The sequence below is a fragment of the Lithobates pipiens genome, unplaced genomic scaffold (assembly GCF_037356315.1).
Source record: "Lithobates pipiens isolate NorthernLeopardFrog02 unplaced genomic scaffold, aLitPip1_a1.2 Scaffold_13, whole genome shotgun sequence".
In the NCBI taxonomy this organism is placed as follows: Eukaryota; Metazoa; Chordata; class Amphibia; order Anura; family Ranidae; genus Lithobates; species Lithobates pipiens.
In genome coordinates, this window is record NW_027507718.1 from 27,539,438 (window position 1) to 27,560,749 (window position 21,312).

At 43.0% G+C, this 21,312-nt stretch overlaps 1 protein-coding gene across 1 annotated transcript in view; it reads right to left on the minus strand.

Moving 5' to 3' along the window:
• Window positions 1–2,631: 2,631 nt before the first annotated feature.
• Window positions 2,632–21,312, minus strand: part of LOC143973983 (annexin A1-like) — a 69,764-nt gene continuing 51,083 nt past the window's right edge. The window contains exons 9-13 of the mRNA XM_077474933.1: window positions 19,411–19,504; window positions 15,126–15,221; window positions 9,148–9,206; window positions 6,581–6,703; window positions 2,632–2,822 (exon numbers count right to left, since the gene is read on the minus strand). Of these exons, the coding sequence (XP_077331059.1) occupies window positions 2,766–2,822; window positions 6,581–6,703; window positions 9,148–9,206; window positions 15,126–15,221; window positions 19,411–19,504 (429 nt within the window). The 3' untranslated portion in view covers window positions 2,632–2,765. The remainder of the gene's footprint in view (window positions 2,823–6,580; window positions 6,704–9,147; window positions 9,207–15,125; window positions 15,222–19,410; window positions 19,505–21,312) is intronic.

A 21,312-nucleotide genomic window follows, 5' to 3' on the forward strand; every position in this document is an offset into this window, starting at 1 on the left:
CTACGCAAACTTCACAAGAAAGTTAGCAGTATAAAACAGGGCTCTATCATCTGGTGGGTCAATTTTAACATATCTCCGGATCCTCTCCTAGATTCCTTGTCACAACCTAAAAGATGTAAACCAGCTCTGGGCCCTCTCCTACCAACCCTTTGACTTTACAATGTTTGGCGCTGCCAACATGGGGATGAATGCAATTAGAGTTAGAATTGACCTCTTCCTCGTGGATCAATGGACCCTCCAGAAAGTAAAATCGGACTCCTCCATACCCCCCACCACTTGGTGGGACCATTCTCCTATATGTGTTAGTATAGAAGACTGTTCCAGATCTCCTCCTGCCTACCTGTGGCGTATGAACACAAGGTATCTGCAATCTGACTCTTATGCAGCTATACTCCATGACTAACTTCAATACTTTTTTTAAGCTAAAAAAAAAGACCCAGTGTCTGACCCGAATACCCTATGGGCTGTACATAAGGCTTTTTGCATTTCAGGCCTAAGCCTATTTCTGACATTTGTTGCTTACAAGTTCAAATCTGTATTTTTTTTTGCTTGAAAATTACTTAGAATATATATATATATATATATATATATATATATATATATAATTTCGCTTTAGCTATATATAGCCGTCTTTCAAAACGCGATTTTTTGGGAAAAATACACTTCATGAATAAAAAAAAAAAAAAAAAACTAAACAGTAAAGTTAGCCCAATTTTTTTTGTAGAACGTCATGTCACATGTCATACTTTGAAATTGCACACACGGCTGCTAGCAGGGCGGTTTTAACCCCCGCTAGCAGTCGAAAAAGGTTTAAAACCGCCCGCAAAGCGCCACTGCAGCCCTGCTGCCCCATTGATTGCAATGGGTAGGAGCGGTGAATACAACGCTCCTTCACCGATCCAAAGATGCGGCTAGCAGGACTTTTTTCACCGTCCTGCTAGCGTACCACTCCAGTGTGAAAGCTCTCCAGCTTTCACACTGGAGTGAAAGGGGCAGATTTTTTTGGCGCTATAAAGGCGCTATTTTTAGTGCTGTAGCACCTGCAAAACGCCCCAGTGTGAAAGGGGCCTTAGAAACTCAGAAATTATTGAGCATATGACAAAAACAGTGGGTGTCCCACTTCACTCCTCGTATTCAGCCACCAGTGGGATCCTTAGAAAAGAGAAAACCAAGCACATCACAAAAACAGGGGGTGTCCCACTTCACTCCTCGTATTCAGCCACCAGAGGGATCCTTTACTCATCTGCTGCCACTTCCAGCAACGTCTTCTCTCTACTTCCTCTCGGTCCGAGAGGAAGGATCTAAGGATCCCTCTGGTGGCTGAATACGAGGAGTGAAGTGGGACACCCCCTGTTTTTGTGATGTGCTTGGTTTTCTCCTTTCTAAGGTGAGAGTTCTGAGAGCCCTTACTTCTGAGATTTTATACCTTCGTTTGTTCATCTTATTTTCATCGTTGGTGCTTATGATTATATGGACTTTTTATTTATACATACATTGATTTATTTACACCTTTTTTTGCACTTAGCAGTTCCAGGACTATATATTTTTTTGGCATATTTTGCGCAGGACTTTTTCACGTTTATTACTTCATAGGATAGTTTGTGTTCACTATCTCGTCTGCATTTTTTTGCACCTTATATTTGCACGTGCACTTTGTGATTATTTATTATATTTTTATGTATTAATTTATATTGATTAGTTGAAGAGGTATTTGTATACCCTATTTGCATTTTAGTAGATAGATTTTCACATAGTAGCGCGAAGGCCCCCCTCTTTTTCATTGAGCATATGGGCACACAGACAACTAGCATTTTCAGAAGGCGGTCAGCAGCCTTTGCATTGATCTTATATATGTATACTTAAAAAAAAAAGGTATCCACAGACATGGAGAATAAAACCACATGAGATACCTTCTATAGAATGATCATGCATTCTCACATGGGGAGCATGCCCTGTGCATTCCCCACCAGTACCAACCTTATCCCCAGAAAACAGAAAAGTAATCATCAGAGCTCTGAGGAAGAGGGGATGCCCTTGAAACGTGTCAGCGCCTGATTGGCTTCTTGTCATCATTGGGGCCAACCTGGGACTCCAAGCCGAACCATGTGATAGCTGTTGTGGATTTCCTCTGAGGAGAGGGGCAGGGCGTAGTGAGCACTAGATATCCTGGGCAACCACCAGAGACTAGAAACATGAAAAGTTTACATGTTCACATGTCCCTCAGTTGCATACTATAGAATTGATTAGCCTGTTTTAGGTACCACAGTACCTTCAGCTTATGAGGAGGCAGGGCGAGAGTGGGAAGACAGTGATTGTGTTAGCTTATGTTGAAAGAACACAATGACCCCCACTGAAAAATCAGGATGGAAATATCTGAAAATAATATATTGAAAAAAAAATAATGTCAGGCATCCATTATCTAATGTCTGACACATTACTCTTCTTATTTAAGGATAGACCTGACATGAGAAAGCGGCAAAATATAGGGTATGAGCACTAAGGAGACATGATAAATATCAGAAACCTACATATGGTAAAGTAATTTCTATCTAACAGCTTACTTTTACAAATGAATAAAAATCATGTAGGGATAACATCACATATAACATACATCAAATAAAGCACTGTAGATTGTGTGTAATCAATTTTATTACAATGGAATGTCAACTGTCATCAAAATATTGAGGGTACACATAATTATGCCGGTGGTCACTACATTCATCAGCTTTAATAGTTCTACAACTTGCTTTGAATTGGTCAAACATTTAAGCTCCTCCAATAAGTGCCAACAATATGGTTTGATAATCTCCTTTGACTTCATCCTATTAATAAAAAATACAAGTTAATAGCAAATAATGATACAAATAATGCAAAACAAGCATTTACGTTTGTGACACACATATATACATATATTTATTAAGGCTCATTCACACATATGGTCAGGGGGCCGTAAAAGTTGGCGATCACCCACCTAAAGGGCATGCAGCCATTTGGGGCCATGATGCATTTCTCCCTGGCCACAGCAAAAATTAAACCCCATATTGCACATACCGCCAATTAATGCAACCTATTTAAATGTATGGCACTGTGCAGTACATGGTCGCAGCTTGGTGGTTCAGTGCAGTGATCAACCATGAATTGCTTTTCAGAGGGGCAGAAAAGACACATCAGAATGAAACCTTATAACTGTCTCTAGATAAGCAGGTGTTAAATAAATACAGTAGACTTAGGGACTGGTTGAAGAAACAACTGAGTGAAGATAGGGACACCCTAGCCAAAGACTCAAATTAGTATTGAAGAGATGTTTGTAGAGGGGGCAGCAGGAGAGATAAATATTTGTAAGTGTGGAATATTGCAATCTGCTTTAGAGACTTCTGGAATTTCTATAGGGGCTTAAAAAAAAAACAAAAAAAAAACTTAAATCTGTCTTTTTGCAGATATGACATTTATGACTAACCCAAACCATGATATTCCTAAATTGTATGAGCTAGTTAAGCAATATGCTTCAATCTCTGAGATTCTTGATTTTCATCTACTTATGAGAAAATGTTTAGATGATATAAGAGTTGTTACAATGAAAAGATAAGGGTAAAAGTATACAGGAATTTTTGTAGATATAATTTGTTTGGCGATTTAGAGAGATGAGCTAGTAAAAGATTGGGATAATGCATTAATAATGTATACTATTAACACCCCCCCCCCCCTTATTTTTAGATACGTTTATATAATTATCCAGTGATTGACATATTGATACTGGAAGTATAATTGTAGTTTACTGGAGATATTGGATTCTGTCTTTTAATTTGTAATACATTAGTGTTTGTAATGGCATTTTTTTTTTTTTTTATAAAAAAATGTTAAAAAAACAAACAAAATAAAACACTTTTTTAAAAGAAAGTTTAAGTGGCAACATTGCTTTATGGTGCCAGTAAGGTCTGTTTGTAGCCACACAAAAAGTAATGTCAGAGATACACCGCCCAACAGTAAACAACAAGTGTCCTCAGGGGACAAAGTGATCAGACAGGTAGACAGGCTGCATATGGGCCCCACGCCCTCTTTTAAGTCTCTAAACACCACTTGTTGGGCTACAACATTCCTGCTTAGAGCAGGCAATTAGTGATCAGCCAGACAGACATGCAAAATTGTACAATACTGTTCATTTAAGGACAACCCAACACGTGATATTTTACCGACACCCTTGTTGGGTCACCAATATTTGTCAAAACATCTTCATAAATGTGAAGTTAAATTTGTCCAACCTCAGTAGATGTGCTTGATTATCAACAGCCTTTCCAACCACTTATTCTCCCCACAACACAGATTTGTATCCTATAGCATGCAGGTCTGTTTTTCTTTCAGTCACCCTACCACCATCCTTTTAGAAATAAATATGCAAAAAATTGAGTTCCCACTTCCGGTTAGCAACACCAGTTCATGCATATGTCACAAACTTGGAATAGATGTGGTGTGTCAGACTCTGCTCATATTGTACCAGTCAGTAGGCACATTCATGCTCGCACAGCATTAGCAGCATTGAAGCAACACCGCTCAGGAGCAACATCCAGCTGGCAATATTGAATGCACATGTATGTTAGAGCTTGTGGATGGCGTGCAGGCTGAGTGTTTCATTACATGCCAGGAACTTTGCTGCCAATTTCTGTTGTTGAGGGTCAGTAAGCTGTGAGGTCCCACTGTCCTATAAGCACCTTGAGCACAAAGCGCTTTGTTTTACACATAGATGGACTTTAAGATTGACTTTTAATTATGAGGGATTCCGTTCCTAATTTATATATGCATTTACTTTCGCCTTTTAGAGATGCCATTAAATGTATTGTGTTTTTATTGATTCATTTAGCCTAATTTGCACAGCCTTGATGAGCTTATTATGAATTTGTGTTCACACATGCACATGTGTTGGAGTTCACCATATGAATTTATTTTTATTTAAGGAGACCGTACACTTTGTTCATTAATAGCTATATATGGCTGTTCTTTTTCAAACCTGGTTTGGTTACAGTAGTTGACGTCACAGACTGAGTGGTGAGATCTGAATGATGCCTGCATTTACAGGCATCAGAAGTCTTTTTATTCCCTGCACCGTAAAAAACAATCTTAGTGGCTGCTTAGGCGGCGGAAAGGGAATTTTTGCCCCCCCCCCCCCCCCTCTGGCAACCCTCCATTGCTTCTACCGGCTCATCCGTAGTTTTATTTTTTAATTTTAGACTTTCCAGCCTAGAGGCGAGATCTAGGGATTTATAGACCCCAGATTTCGCTATAAAGGAGGACCGGTCATGCCATATTCCTATTACAAGGGATATCGCATTCCTTGTAATATGAATAAAAGTGATAAAAATAAAATAAAATGAAAAAAGGAAAGTGTCAAAAATCTCCGTCCCAGCAAATGCATATGCAGGTTGAGCCCACATATGTAAACTGCGTTCAAACCACACGTGAGGTATCACCGAACGTTCGAGCTAGAGCAATTATATATAATGAGTCATTTTCTAGCAAAAAAAAAAAAATCAGCATATCTCCCAGAAAGACCTTTCATCATCTGTATGACGGGGGAGGAGAGGGGCTGGCAGACAAGCCTGCAGTGTTCTCAGGGGAGCCGGCTCTCATAGGGCTGCACTGCATCTCTGTGCTTAAAGTTTGTTTACCCGGGAGAAGTATGCAGTGCAGTGTGGGCCGGACTCGGGGGCAGGACTCTGGCTGGGGAGAACAGACATTGGATGAGTGGCAATGCATGGAGCAGGAGAGGGGTACTCTGAGGAGCCGGCAGAGGACACAGGTCATGCGGGGAATGCACAACTAAAGAGCAGCCAGTGCGATAGTCGAGCATGGAGCTCTGCTAGTCACCCTCCACCTCCAGCCACCCGTGTGCATGGTGCACTGGTACCCCTAGCTGCCTATGCTGCTGCCGGCCATATGTAGAGGGGGCTGCATGGGCCTCCTGCATCACAGGGCCCAGTTGCGGTCGACTGCTGCACCCCCTATAGTTACGCCCCTGGATATAACCATGTTTTACAATTTTTAGCCATGTCAATGTTTTCAGATATTAGCTATTGTTACAAATAAGTCAAATAAGTCTTTATAGCAAATATCTGTTAGGCCTCATGCATACTGGATGTTATAAAAATGGCAGTAACGTTACCTTTAGAATGGATTTTGGCAGCAGCAGTTTTTGGTAAAACTACACTCCCGCAAAAGCTTATGGCTCAAAAGCACTGAAAAAGAACTTTTCCTGAAAAAAGGAAAATGCTCCTGCCAATGATAACAGCCTATGTGTGCTGCAGGAAAAAAAAAAATGCCTGAAGCCCAAAACAGCAGCTGTAAAAACAATTACAGATTAGCAATTTTAACCTTAAGCCTTATAGGTGAAATGTGTGGTACGATCATCTTTCATACAGCAGTGCATTTTGAGGCTAAACTGTTGTCCACACTGATTTTTGTTCCGTTTAAATATTTTCTCCTCCTATTTGTCTTGACACTTTACTTGTTATTATAGGAGGCTGATAAATTATACACTACAAAAGCACAGAAATTTTGCATTCCTTTGGAAGATTAAAATCTTAATTACCAAAACGGCCTGGCGCAGGGCTATATTATACATCCTCTTGTATTGGGTCCTGATGTCATTCATTTCGCTTTCTGAACGGGACACGATATTTCGAATCAAAACTTTATCTTTGGTTCCAGAACCCTGTGTACAACACAAAAAAGAAAAAGAATTTCAGTCATAGAAAAGTATAACATTGTTTCATTAGCAGCACAGTGGCTGACAATTATTGAGCCATGGGTGGCCCCATTACCACCCTCCCTGCCCGGCATCCTTTGATCTGAAATTCAAAGTAGCCGGGCAGAAAACGGTCAGCTAAACAGTGGCTACATTCACTCAGATTCATCCACTTTTTGGGTATACTGTACTTACACCTGTGGGTGACAGCTGTCAGAATACAAAAAGCTGGCAGAGGAGGTTCCTCCAGTCATGGTATTTAGTATGGATGGTGTAAGCAATCAATTTGCATTGTTCAGCCCATGCCGTGCATGTCCAGCTTATAAGTTTGAACTTTTAAATCATGTCTGACACTACTGTCAGTGCTTTATCACCGACAGGCTAAGTAAAGCAAAATGTTGCTGTTACTGACAAAAAAATCAACAAAAAACTGGAAGCTGATTAGTTTAGTAAATCAACCCCAGTACAAACTCCTTTAGAGCTATACCAACAACTATAAAATATAAGGACCTGTGTGAATAGATAGAAATTGACTGGATTGTATAGGTTTGTTCTCATATTGCATAATTTTGGTATAATTAGATGAGCTTGTACAATAAGATTGTCGTGTATATGGCCACCCTAATATTTTCTTAAAATAAGCCAGCCACACAAAAACTACAGAGCAACATCATATATCATCCTCCACTGAGGGGGGCATGACCTAGCACAGGGAGGAAGACTAAGAACTCAAGGCCCCATGTATAGATTCATTTGAAGACTAGCATAGGTACTTGTAAACACCACAAGATGACATTCACTTCAGCACAGTTATCTTAGGAACACTAGGTTAGATCAGATTTAAATCTATTTATGGTTTTATGTACAATTAGAGCAGTGAGTGAACATACCTTGTGCAACTGCAATGGAATATAATTAGGACTTTTAAATGTAGGCTTTATTTAAGCTATTGTGAAAAAGGGACTCCTACCTATACTGGAAGCTATGGCAGCTTTTAAACTTTGGCTTTTGTTGGATTTCTTTGCATGTACTAGCATCTGTTTAGAAGGTGTGGTTGCCTTGATGTACAGCCAGGATTTATGGGTAGGACACACAACCTTTGGCCTAGGGCTCCCAAGCAATCAGATAGGTCTTCAGAAGATTGATAGTTTCTGATCTTTTGCTTACCTAAACTGTACAGGATTTTTTTACTATAGCAATTGTTTTAAAAATGCACGAGTCACAGGCAGATATTGTGTCGCCAGGAAGAAGAATGTTGCAGAAGAGAGGTATCAATTCACGTATGCCAGGGGTAGGCAACCTCGGCACTCCAACTGTAGTGAAACTACAAATCCCATCATGCATCTGCCTCTTGGAGTCATGCTTGTAATTGTCAGGGTCTTGCAGTGTCTCATGGGACTTGTAGTTTCAAAACAGTTGGAGGGAAAATATATAAAATATTAAGAGAGGAGACATATCATGAATACCCTACTTACCTAGGAAAAAGGGAAAGGGAGATAGGCCCACTAAGAAATGATTACCACAGCAAAAAAATAATTAGAATGACCCACACACTACCAAAAGATTTACAAATGATAGAAATGTCCTACAAGCTACTAGCTAGGTGGTATATGACTCCCTTAAGGGCACAGAGGATTAGAGGAGACGTATCGCCTACCGGTTGGAGGGGGTGTATTGCAATGGGGACTTTCAAACATCTGTGGTGGGAATGCCCCAAAATAACCCCTTTCTGGTATAAAATAATGTAAACAATATACTTGATAACAGGGGAAAGGATTGAAAAACAGCCATGGGTATGCTTGTTCCATGACTCAGAGAAGGGGGAGGCACAATATAAAACGGTCATTGATTCCATATCTATTAAATGCAGCTAAAGCGTTGATTCCTCATCACTGGAAAACCCAGCAAGTCCCGACAATAAAATAATGGGTTAGGAGGGTAGAGCGGACTAGAGTCATAGAAGAGTCGATACACACGATGGAACAAACAAAAGAAAAACATCTAAAGATATGGAAACAATGGCGTAGAATTGTATAAGAGGTGTGTGCAAAAGAAAGATATTTGTAAAACTATTTTTTTTAAAACAAAATAAAGAATATACAAAAAACAGTTGGAGGGCCAAGGTTGCCTACCCCTGATGTATGCAGTTCTCTTGTGATAGCTTTTATTGTCTTTGGTATGATCAGGACATTCTAAAAGTCAAAACCAAAATCAGCTTTGGCCATGACCATGGCCAGGTGTGTTATAGATTGTACTACCCATATCATGTTGTCACACAGCCCAATTTGCCAGTGTAGGAGAAACAATGACTATCTACTAACATAATCATTTTAGGACCATAAATCGCAAACTATGGTTTCATAGATAATTTTTCGTTCCATTTAACCAGATTATGCTTCCAAACACCATACCTTCATTGCAAAATAAAGCCTTTCTGCAAAGAAAGCAGCTCTGCATGAAGCAACTTTCACTGTTCAAAGAAAGAAAAACACAAATTAGGCATGCAATATTTGATTTTTTTTCCTCAACATATGAGCAAAGTAACTTAGCAGACAGTAATTTGGCCTTGCAGCATTGGGATCCTTGGTTCAAAACCCTGGTCAGGACACTGTCTCCATGCGGTTTACATGGGTTTTATTAACCTCCCTGGCGGTATGATTATTTCAGATTTTAGGTGCTAAAAGCGGTACAATTATTTTCCATGGAAATTTGGCGTTTTATATTGTAGTCCTGTAATTCTTAGGCCGCGTACACACGGGCGGACTGTTCGCCCAACCTTGTTCGGCAAACAGTTTCATCAAACAGTCCGCTCAAAATTTGCATGAGCGGACTTGCCCACACACGAGCGGACTGTTTGACGAACAAGGTTGGGCAAACAGTTCGCTCAACTTTTGAAATGAACGGACTCGCCCACGTAAGGCGGAGGCAAATCCGCCCATTTCGAGCGCGTGTACAGGTAGGCGGGGCCCGCGAAGGAGACGTCGCGGGCTCCGCCGCCTGGAATGGGCTTAAAGGGGAACCCCAACGCCGAAAAAAATCGGCGTGGGGGTTCCCCCCAAGTCCACACCAGACCCTTGTCCGAGCACGCTACCCGGCCGGCCAGGAAAGGGGGGCGAGCGAGCGCGCCCCCCCTCCTGAGCCGTACCAGGCCGCGTGCCCTCAACATGGGGGGTGCCTTGGGGAAGGGGGGGCCGCGCGGCCCCCCCACCCCAAAGCACCTTGTCCCCATGTTGATGAGGACAAGGGCCTCTTCCCGACAACCCTGGCCGTTGGTTGTCGGGGTCTGCGGGCGGGGGGCTTATCGGAATCCGGGAGCCCCCTTTAAGAAGGGGGCCCCGGATACCGGCCTCCCACCCTATGTGAATGAGTATGGGGTACAATGTACCCCTACCCATTCACCTGTGAACTAAAGTACAATAAAAAACACAACACAGAGAAAAAATATTTTATTGCACAGCTCCGGGGGTCTTCTCGCCGGACTCCTCCGCTATGTGTGTGTAGCTCTTTTGCTAGCGGAGGAGTCCGGCTTTCTTCCTCCCCGCCGCCGGCCTCTTCTCCCGACTTCGGGGGTCTTGTCCCCCTCTTCGGTTCTTCTGCCGGGCCACCGCGCCTGGTCCGGTGGCCCGGTCTTCTGTCGCCGTCTTCCGTTCTTCTGTCGCCGCCTTCGGTTCTTCTGCCGGGCCACCGCGCCTTCTTGTAGCTCTTTTACAGGCGGTGGCCCGGTCTTCTGTCGCCGCTGTCGTCGCCGCCGCCGCCGCCTTCCGTTCTTGTTCTTCTTCTTGTTCTTCTTCTTCTCCTGGAGATGTTGACTCGACGAGCTCTCCGGCCGGAATGCCAGAGCCGCGCTGTGCGGTCACTTATATAGTGACAATGGGGCGGTGTCACATGGTATATGTCACATGGGTTGGTCACATGGTGACCCCGCCCCCTTACGATGTCATAGTCCCCATGTGACATCAACCCATGTGACCAACCCATGTGACATATACCATGTGACACCGCCCCATTGTCACTATATAAGTGGCAGCGGAGCGTGTCCCTGGCATTCCGGCCGGAGAGCTCGTCGAGTCAACATCTCCAGGAGAAGAAGAAGAACAAGAAGAAGAACAAGAACGGAAGGCGGCGGCGGCGGCGACAGCGGCGACAGAAGACCGGGCCACCGCCTGTAAAAGAGCTACAAGAAGGCGCGGTGGCCCGGCAGAAGAACCGAAGGCGGCGACAGAAGAACGGAAGACGGCGACAGAAGACCGGGCCACCGGACCAGGCGCGGTGGCCCGGCAGAAGAACCGAAGAGGGGGACAAGACCCCCGAAGTCGGGAGAAGAGGCCGGCGGCGGGGAGGAAGAAAGCCGGACTCCTCCGCTAGCAAAAGAGCTACACACACATAGCGGAGGAGTCCGGCGAGAAGACCCCCGGAGCTGTGCAATAAAATATTTTTTCTCTGTGTTGTGTTTTTTATTGTACTTTAGTTCACAGGTGAATGGGTAGGGGTACATTGTACCCCATACTCATTCACATAGGGTGGGAGGCCGGTATCCGGGGCCCCCTTCTTAAAGGGGGCTCCCGGATTCCGATAAGCCCCCCGCCCGCAGACCCCGACAACCAACGGCCAGGGTTGTCGGGAAGAGGCCCTTGTCCTCATCAACATGGGGACAAGGTGCTTTGGGGTGGGGGGGCCGCGCGGCCCCCCCTTCCCCAAGGCACCCCCCATGTTGAGGGCACGCGGCCTGGTACGGCTCAGGAGGGGGGGCGCGCTCGCTCGCCCCCCTTTCCTGGCCGGCCGGGTAGGGTGCTCGGACAAGGGTCTGGTGTGGACTTGGGGGGAACCCCCACGCCGATTTTTTTCGGCGTTGGGGTTCCCCTTTAAGCCCATTCCAGGCGGCGGAGCCCGCGACGTCTCCTTCGCGGGCCCCGCCTACCTGTACACGCGCTCTAAATGGGCGGACTTTCCGAGCGGGAACAGTCCGCTCATTTCGAAAGTACAGCGGACAAGCCCACACACGGGCGGACTGTTCGCTCAAACACAGTTTCAGCGGACAGTTTTTCGGAATTTCCGAAAGACTTTGTCCGTCCAACTGTCCGCTGAAACTGTCCGCTGAAAGCCCACACACGAGCGGACTGTCCACCCAAACACTGTTCAGCGGACAAGGTTGGGCGAACAGTCCGCCCGTGTGTACGCGGCCTTAGGAATAACTCTAGCAGACATCCCGGGTATGATAAAGTTTGAAAAATGAAATCATAAATTATAATATAATAAATAACTATAAATAATTATACCTAATAATAACAATAAAAAATATTCAATAATGTAATCAAATCAAAAACACTGAAATTTGCTCAGTTGCAGAATTGTCACTGTTATTACTTTTCAGTATTTGATGACTGATCTCCCCACAAATTGCTATCGCTCAATTCTATAAGTGATTCTAATTTATTATCGCTGTGGACAATCTCCAGTTTCCATGCATAAAGAACAGTTTTTATAAGATAAAACTGCATGTAGGGCACTGGGCAGACCATTAGGGACAAAGGGGATGTGAAATAATTACATACAGCAATGTAATCTGTAAGATTACATTATACTGTATGTAATGTGTGTGTTTAACTTTTTGAATTTGGCGCCGTTCTCCATCCCCGTGCGTCGCAAATGCTCGCAGGGAACGGAGCTCGGCTGATAGATTGAACGAGACACGTTTTGCTCGTAGAGCACGGAGACATCGCTGGATCCAGGGGACAAGGTAAGTAAACCTCTCCCTGCATTCAGCGATGCGGTCCCGAGTCTGACTCGGGGTTACCGCTTTTGGTACAAAATCTCCCCCCCACCCCGAGCCAGACTCGGGAATACCGCCAGGGGGGTTAAAGTACTCCAGTTTCCTTCCATACTCCAAAGACATGCCGATAGGATAATTGGCTCTAGTGTATGTGTATATGTATAATGTATGTATGCATTATAAGGGCCTTAGAGTGTAAGCTCCCTGAGGACAGGGACTGATGTGACTGTACAGTATGTAATGCACTGTACATGTAAAGTGTCAGACTTATATAAATTACTATCATAAAACTCAGGCTTGACGTGATCTAAAGCAAATAAAACATGTAAAAAGATATAAACTACTGCTCAAGGGCAAAACACTTAAATCACCTACATATTATGGCACAGTGCAATCACAATAATTATTATAAAAAAAAGGGGGTCCTTTTAGTGTCCAAAAATAATATAAAAGGATGCGCTATATCCACTCAGTGGTAAACATTTATAAAGTTATCCATGCTCCCAAGTCAAAACAAGTGCCTTAGTGCTCAAACATCAATGTGATGTATGACCCATACCCCTCGTGTCCACACTCACCAGATAAGATGGACCCTTTGCCAATAAGAATAAGAGTCTAATGTGCTCTCTCTGGTGAGGGGGTATCTTGTCTTCAACATCCTTTTGGCTATCCCATAGTCCAGTAATGTGAGATATGTAGCTACAAATGAATAGCAATGCCACTTGCAGCAATAGGAAGCAATGGGGAGAGAAAACTCTCATAGTGTAGTAATTTGTTTATTGGAATAAAAATAAAATTGCATTTACACAGTTGTAAAAATTATCCACAAAAAAAAAAAAAGGAGACCTTGAAGTCTCCTTGTGGGAGGGGTGAATTGCGTTGACAGAATTTCTGCTTCCTGGTGATGTTATGTCTGTGTCTGTGGAGTGCACACAAAATAGCGGTGTTCCCGGAAAGGGTTCAAAACCACTGCCCATTACAGCACCTGTCTTTTTTAAAGTGGATGCATTTTTACAACTGTTTTAGTGCAATTTTATTCCAACAAACAAAATTACTACACAAGAGTTGTCTCTCCCCATTGATTCCGATTGCTACAAGCAGCGTCGCTATTCACTTGTAGCTACAAATTCCACATTACTGGACTACAGGATATCCAGAAGGACTTTCCAGAGCTCTTTGTACTGTGTTGGCTGCAGAGCCTTCTCCAGGTCAAGAATTCTGGAGTAAACAAGACCATATGGCCTTAAGTAAAAAAATTTTTGTTAAAGCTATATCCTGACCCCCACTTGAGTCAAAGATGTAGGACTTGCTGGAATGTGTATTTCAGACACTGGGTTCTGCATTGTGACACTATCCAAACCTCAGTTTACGGTCACAAGATTCATAGCTTTAGGACAGCCTCTGGTGTGACCCAGTTTCTGAGTAGTAAGGTCAGCTGAGTTGAAGGACTGGGAGCTACCCATTGGGCACTATTTAAAACTCCCACCATTGTATTCTTAGTGGCCAATTCTGAGAGTAATGGGCACTGACATGCTGCGCATGCACAATCCATGCTCTTTCTTTTGCCATTCAGCCTTGAGGAAGCGCCTTACCATTGCTGCTCCCACATTTTTTTGTGTTTTGTTTTTTGCTTTTTAGACACCTTGAGGATCATACAGTCTTCTGTTCCATTCCACTGCTCACCTACAGTGACCTGGTCACCTCTGGTAGCCTGCAAACCTCACCAGCTGCTGGGGTTTGAGAGTATGCAAAGCTTTACCTAATTTTGGGCCTAAATGCTCTCCGCTATACAATGTAGCATGCATTTTAAAAGGCCAGTGGACAGTGCCATTGCAATGGATATTCTATGCCTATACTTCTCCATTGTTACTAAAAAAAAAAAAAAAGAGAGCTTAATTTCTTTGAAAAAAAGGGTATACATTTGCATACAAAGTTGCATGACCATGCAAAGAAATGCCCTGGTCATGAAGAGGGGGGGGGGTCAAACCTTCTGTTCTATAGTAGCAGCTAAAGGACCTGCCCCCCCTCACTCGCACTACCACACCCCCCCCAAATGTGGCACCGAAGGGGGGGGTGGGGACCGATCAGCAGACATTCCACTTTTCAGTGGAACTCCGCTTTAAGTCCCCATTCACACCTATGTGAATTAGATGTGCATTTCCCCGCATCTAATTTGCATAGTAGGAGCATGTGACTGGCCCCCTTTGGAGCCGTTTCACACATCTCTGGGGCAGCTGCGGAGCGCACTGCAGAAAAACGTGTGCGTCTTTGGCTCAGTTTCAGGGCTGAATTCAGGCATAGAATCGGCCCCGATTGGTCCCTGAAACGGGGAACAGGTATGCACAGCGCTCCTGTGCGTTCCGCAGCAGGTTATAGTTTGAACCCGGGCTTAAGTATAACTAAAGGAAAATTTGGATTGTTCCCAGAAAAGCAATAGTGAGGAAGTATTCCAATGGAGACGCTAGTTCTGGTGACTTGGGGTTCCTAAGGGATTCCCTTCGTTTTCAGTGATTTTCTCTCACTCCCTGTTTGGCTATGGGACAGGAAGTGAAGGGAAATATCCCCAATGGGATACAGATGGCAAATAATAAACCAAAATATATTCGTTAGCCTACATACCAATGGCTGTAAGAAGTTTTTCAATATCTCCTTTAAGCTCCAGATCCATAACTTTGCCGACCTCATGCTTACTATAGCTTTTGTACCTCTGGAAAACTGCGAGAGAATATTTAAAACATTAATTAAGAGTTTCTAATGTTGTCCATTTTACATATTGCAGTGTATGAATAATTAGCAGCATCGCCAAAAGCAAGGCAATATAAGCAGTTATACAAGTTTATAAGACTTCATTCCATGTGCTTTCTTTTTTTAAACATTCATTGGATGATGTCACAAATGACATTCTGCATGAATTTTGGCCATCATATCAGATTAATTCCTGTAATTATCAGTTTCTTCCAATGGCCAAAATGGAGTATCCTGAAATGCCTCATAGAAAATATACCACTTTTTGGCTACCAGATGGAGCCAATTATAGATATTACTATCCTTAAAGGGGTTGTAAACCCTCATGTTTTTTCACCCTAATGCATCCTATGTATTAAGGTAAAAAAAACTTCTAGTGACTGGCACCCCAGCGCCTGACGGAGACGCACTGTTCCTCTGCCTGGGGTTCTCGGCTCTGGATTGGATCGATTGATAGCAGCACAGCCATTGGCTCCCACTGCTGTCAATCAAATCCAATGACACAGGTGCCGGGAGGCGGGGCTGAGTCCTACATTCGGCATCTATGGACACCAAATGCTGGACTCGGGAGCACGGGAAAGTAGCGTACCCCCCGGGAGAGTAGCGTAGCTTTACAATCACTTTAATGCATGGAGTCACAGAAATTATTAAGGCCCCTTTCACACGGGCTGTACGATCAGGTCCGCCTGTCAGTTTTTCAAGCGGACCCGATTAGAACTTGACCTTGCAATCTCCTCTCTGGAGCAGTGGATGAAAGAAACAGCAGTGACAAATGACTGCATAGGTAAAATTGAAAGCTCGTGCTTACATTTTGCTTTTCCTGCCCACTCCCCCCGATCAACATGCCAATTACACTTGAACGATAGCTTTTTGGTTTGAAATACCTTTTTTGAGCCCTTTGATATCACTGGATCTGTACTTACTGTATATATTCAATGCATGCAGATCACGACTGGTGGGCAGGGCTGGCAGGGTGCTGTACATAGCTTGCTTAAAACATTAGCACCCTGTCCCAGTACTCCTCTCAATAGGAGTACTGGGATGGCCTGGCTTTTGGGAGGAGTTATGCAAATATCCAAAGGTCTTGATGGGCGGGTGTCAGTCTGGAGGAGTAGTAGTTCCTAGGCACACATAGGAACATCTGTATACAGACCATCCTAGACAACACCCTCAAGTGATGCTGAGGCTCCATAAATTAAGAGAACTAAAACCCAATGGATGAAAGGGGTGGGCCAAGGACAGTCAGGCTGGGGAAGGTAAGGGCGGCATGAAAAAGGTTTGAAGTTATATTCCTTTCACATTGAAAACTGCCCCCCTATCATTCCAGTGTGACTTTTCATGCTCGGGGGGGGGGGGGGGGGCGCTGTATTTAGTGCTCCCAAAATGCTCTGCCCATTGGAACGAATGGGCAGTGCTTTCAAAGCGATGCAAACAGCGGTAAAGCGTTGCTAAAACAAACAACGCTTTATCGCTAACAGCCGGCACTTTCAGTGTGAAAGCATCCTTAGTGTTAGGCTTAGTTTATGGGTTTCATACTTGACAGATATGGCATAGATCAAAGCCTCTTGCATACAGTCCCACCAGATCTCTCTGCTCCATGTGCTGCTCTCTCAAGGAGCACATACCGTTCAGTCCATCCAGAGTAATACAAAGCCCTGGGCTATACTCTGTGCATCATCCACGTCTCAAAGTGAAAGTAAAAGCTTTAGCTAGAGTACATGGCCACGTCCCACTGATGCATTTTACCCCAATTTGGCCAAATTTTAGAGCCGCTATAATTAAGCCCAAATTAAGGTGAATGCGTCAAAGAGACATGGTCAAGGCATGGACACTGGACAGTGTAACAGGCTTTTACTTTCACTCTGAGACGTGGTTGATATACAGAGAATGCAACCCAGGGCTTTGTATTTCTGAGACCTACTTTATGGGTTATGTTTAGTGTTATGGTTGGAAAATTAAGTGTTGGGCCCCCTGCAGGCTTCTGCAATGCACTGTGGTGCATTAGTACATGCTGTACTTTACCCTGCTTGGGGCTAACACAGCCCATTAATTTTGAATGGGTTTCCAATGCACCTCAAACTGGACTTGACCATTTTTTGGGTAACACAACAAATCACAGTAATGTGTTGCCATGGGTTGTATTATGCTGCAATGCAAGTTTGTTGCTTTGGTGTGTTGGGGTGCCATTCATAACGAGTAGAACCACAATGCACTAATTGGGCGGAGCGATGCACTGACATCACCTTGTGTCTGTGTACGATCCAGGGAGGACGGGTTTGTTTTTGTGTGCGTCTGGCCGGCGCAACAAATTAAGACCTGACTTACTCTGTTTGTAAGTGTGTTTATTTTATATATTTAAATAGAATTAAAATTAAGGTTTTTACACTATTTGGAGCCTTCTTATCTTTTATACACACATATACAGTATAATATATATATATATATATATATATATATATATATATATATATATATAATCTCTCGATACTTACCTGTGAGTTCCGATTGATTGGGGTTAATTCGGAGGCTACTATTCCATGTTTCATGCTGTGAAGGTCCTATATATCAGCGGAAGAATGTGACGGCTGGAGAAGCTGCTATACTATTTTTACTCTCTCTGTGACCCTCTGGATTGGGGGGTCAGAGATTTCTGGTAAGGAGCAAATCTTCACATAGGTGGTGGTGGATCAAACACGGCTCACATTTTTGAAGATATTTGTGGATGGACTTTACTTGCTGCTTTTTTTACACTTATTCACGCATGGGTACACACTTTTAATTGCTGGACTTAACTCTTTGGGACTTTACTTATTAATTTGAGATGGGTTTTTATTAATTTGTATAGCATTCTTATATATTTGTCACTTTCATATTTGTTTGTTCACCATTTATTTGGTGCACATGTTAGTCATTAGATACTTGATTTGTGTTCATTATGGATCTGACGTATATCTCAGCCACCTGATATTTGATTTTTCACAGGTTTTTTGCATTAGGCACTAGTATATTATTTTTGATCATCATCAAGGGTGCTTTAGAGTGGTGTGGCCTCTGAGTCATTTTTGTGGTCAGCGTGGTCTGACCCTATAGTAAGGCCACTTTCTATTTTTAATTAACTTATTAGTATTATAGGTTAGCACAGTTCAATTCTTTTTCTCGTTTGTTTTTCTGTGCTTTTGGCATACAGCTTCCATTAGATCTTCATAAGATCCTTCATAGACAAAACCCTGTAGCGCAGTTTGTTTCCAATTTTCCCACAATGCACTAATGCATGCATGGAACAATAGTGGGCATTGCGATAGAGTGTGTTACTGCAACACAGATATGAAGCTGGCCTTAAAGCGGTAGTAAACGCCACTTTATACATTTTTTTTTTACCTGCAGTTAGGCTTATAATAAAGCCTACCTGTAGGTAAAAGGAATATCTTCTAAACGTGCACCGTTTAGGTGATATTTGCTTGTTTGGCAGCCAGTGATTTCACCGGCGCATGCACTATGAAGGAACAGCATACACATGCCGTTCCTTCAGAGCTCTGTGCTGTGGCTGTGACTCCCATGCCCATGCATGGGAGTGGCATCATGGCTCAACCATTCAAGCAGCCGGAGTGTGCAAACCCGGGTGAAGACAGAAGCCCTGTCTGCAGTGCGTGCACGTCCCTGGAGGGCTTTGTTTTAAGGTAAGCCCTTCACAATGTGCTAATTTGGAGGCATACTAGCACTTTGTGACATTACCTCGCAGGAAGAAACATTTGTTTTTTCCCCCTTAGGCTTACTACTGCTTTAAGGTCTCTTTTTAGGAGATGAATAGAATAGGACATAAAAATAAAAGGCTTCTGTCCCAACCTGCAACAGATTTTAGTATCCTTTGCCAAAATGCCAGGCAATTTCTGACAATCAAAGCTTGATGCTAGGCAACGTGTTAACACAGTAACACATCATGATAAAGCGTTACCTTGGTGGTAAATAGGAATGTGTGGGAGGTTCTAGTGTATACTGTGCCTGATCAGAAAAACCTAGTACAGAAGTAGAGGAAATAAAAAAAGTATATACAGTACACACACACACACACACACACACACACACACATATCTGGTTGTAGAAAAAGCTAATCTGCCACCCTTTTTTAATCTCCAAATACCTTCTAATCTACCCAATTTACCTTTCTGGAGATGGGGAAAGCTGCGACTAGCCAATATGTTGATGAGAACAGGCACATCTGCCTTTTTTTTTTGTTCAGCAGCTTCAAAAAGAGCCTAGGAAAGAGAAACAATAAGGAGCATATTTAAAAAAAATAAAAATGTGAATCTGACATTCAGAAAACACTGTCTGCATGAGAATCAAAAAAATGGTAATACAGAAAGTATAGGAAACTTATACGGGTAGCATTTCAAGATTACAACAATGCGGCTAGGTATAGTCAGCTGTGATGCAACAGTTATTTCGTAGCTGAAAAAATTAACAATATAACCATGATGTGTGGCCTATAACATCTAGGACCACATATCAATGACAGTAGCAATAGAGCAGGTGATCCCTTTGGGTATCAATATGTTAGGATTGTGTTGCAAGCGTAGGAGTTTGAGGTAGGGGTATACATTTAGGGTGTACTAACCAGGGATTCCATACGTTTAGGAATGCGGAGACTAGCAAGTGGGCCCTGGCATAAATGAATTCCATGATACATTGGTTGTTGAGCAAATTAATCGCTTCTGTGAGTGTGGGGCTCGGGAGATTTCCATTTTCTGTCAATTGGTAGCCCGGTAGCAATAAGGACACGAGTTAGAATGAGGTGAGTGGCTGGGGGCCAGGAGTCAAAGCCTAAACCCAAAAGGATCAAATGTGAGGACAGTGATATAGCAGTTGATAGGATGGAGAAAAGGAGTTTTCGTAAAAGGCAGCCCAAAAGGTTTTCAATTTGGGACAAGACCAAATATGTATTGTTGTGCCAGAGTGGCCACAAGTTCTCCAGCAGGAGTCGGATGTGTTTGGGTTTATCTTTGCCAATTTAGACGGTGTTAGGTACCAGTTATGTAGGATTTTTTGTACCGTTTCCCAGATTGTGATACATCTGGAGAATTTTAGTGGCCTTCTGAGGGCGCTGAGCCATTGCTGGTGGGTGTAAGTACATTTGAGTAGGTCCTCCCATTTCAGCATAGCGGTTTTGGTGTCCGGTACTGGGTTGGTGAGTAGCTTGTAGATATATGAAATGCCCTTTAGACGGGGATTCTCTGCATTGTAGAATTTTAGTAGCCAAAAGAAAGGATTTTTTCATCAATAGTCTAACGTTTCAATAATATTCAAAAAGAATACAGTGTGCACATTGCATAACGGTTTACATGTCATCAAATATAATAGTATTTGTTCGATACAGACTTGGTTGATAACATGAACAATACTAGAAAACATGAAAGATACTATAAAAACGGTATAACATTCAAGAAAATGCACGAATATGCTAACCCAAACAAAAAATACATGTCGTGATATTTGAGTTCAACATATTTCTTTTAACTATATCCTAATGTGAATACTGTACTATATAGAATATATCAAGGCATTAGTTGTGGGTCTCATAGGAATCTAGCGGCTCCCGACCACTGTTCCCACCTACTTTTTTCTTTTGGTAACAGGCCTTTGCTGGAGGCCATCATCAATTCATAGCAATAGTGGAGGTTGACAATTTCCAGAAGCTGGTTAGTGGAAGGAGTCCTAAGAAAGGATTTTTTGACCAGGTTACCCGTCAGAGCACAGAGAAGATTCTGAGGTATACAAAGAAGACTCTGGATGAAATGTGGTAGGTCTTTTGTAGTTGCTGAAAGGGTTAGAGCAGGGAATCATGGTAGAGATCTCCAATGGCAGCAACTCCTTTATGTATCCAGTTCGAGATTGGGATATCAGGTAGGATCGTTTGTAGAATCTTGAGAGGTATGTCATGAAGTATCCGGTGCGGATAGAATGCGCAGTCCACACAGTAACAAGAAACAGGCAAGTATTCCAACCTACAATGTATATGTACTTTTTCTATCGAAATGCAAATTGCACTCTGTATTACAACCTATAT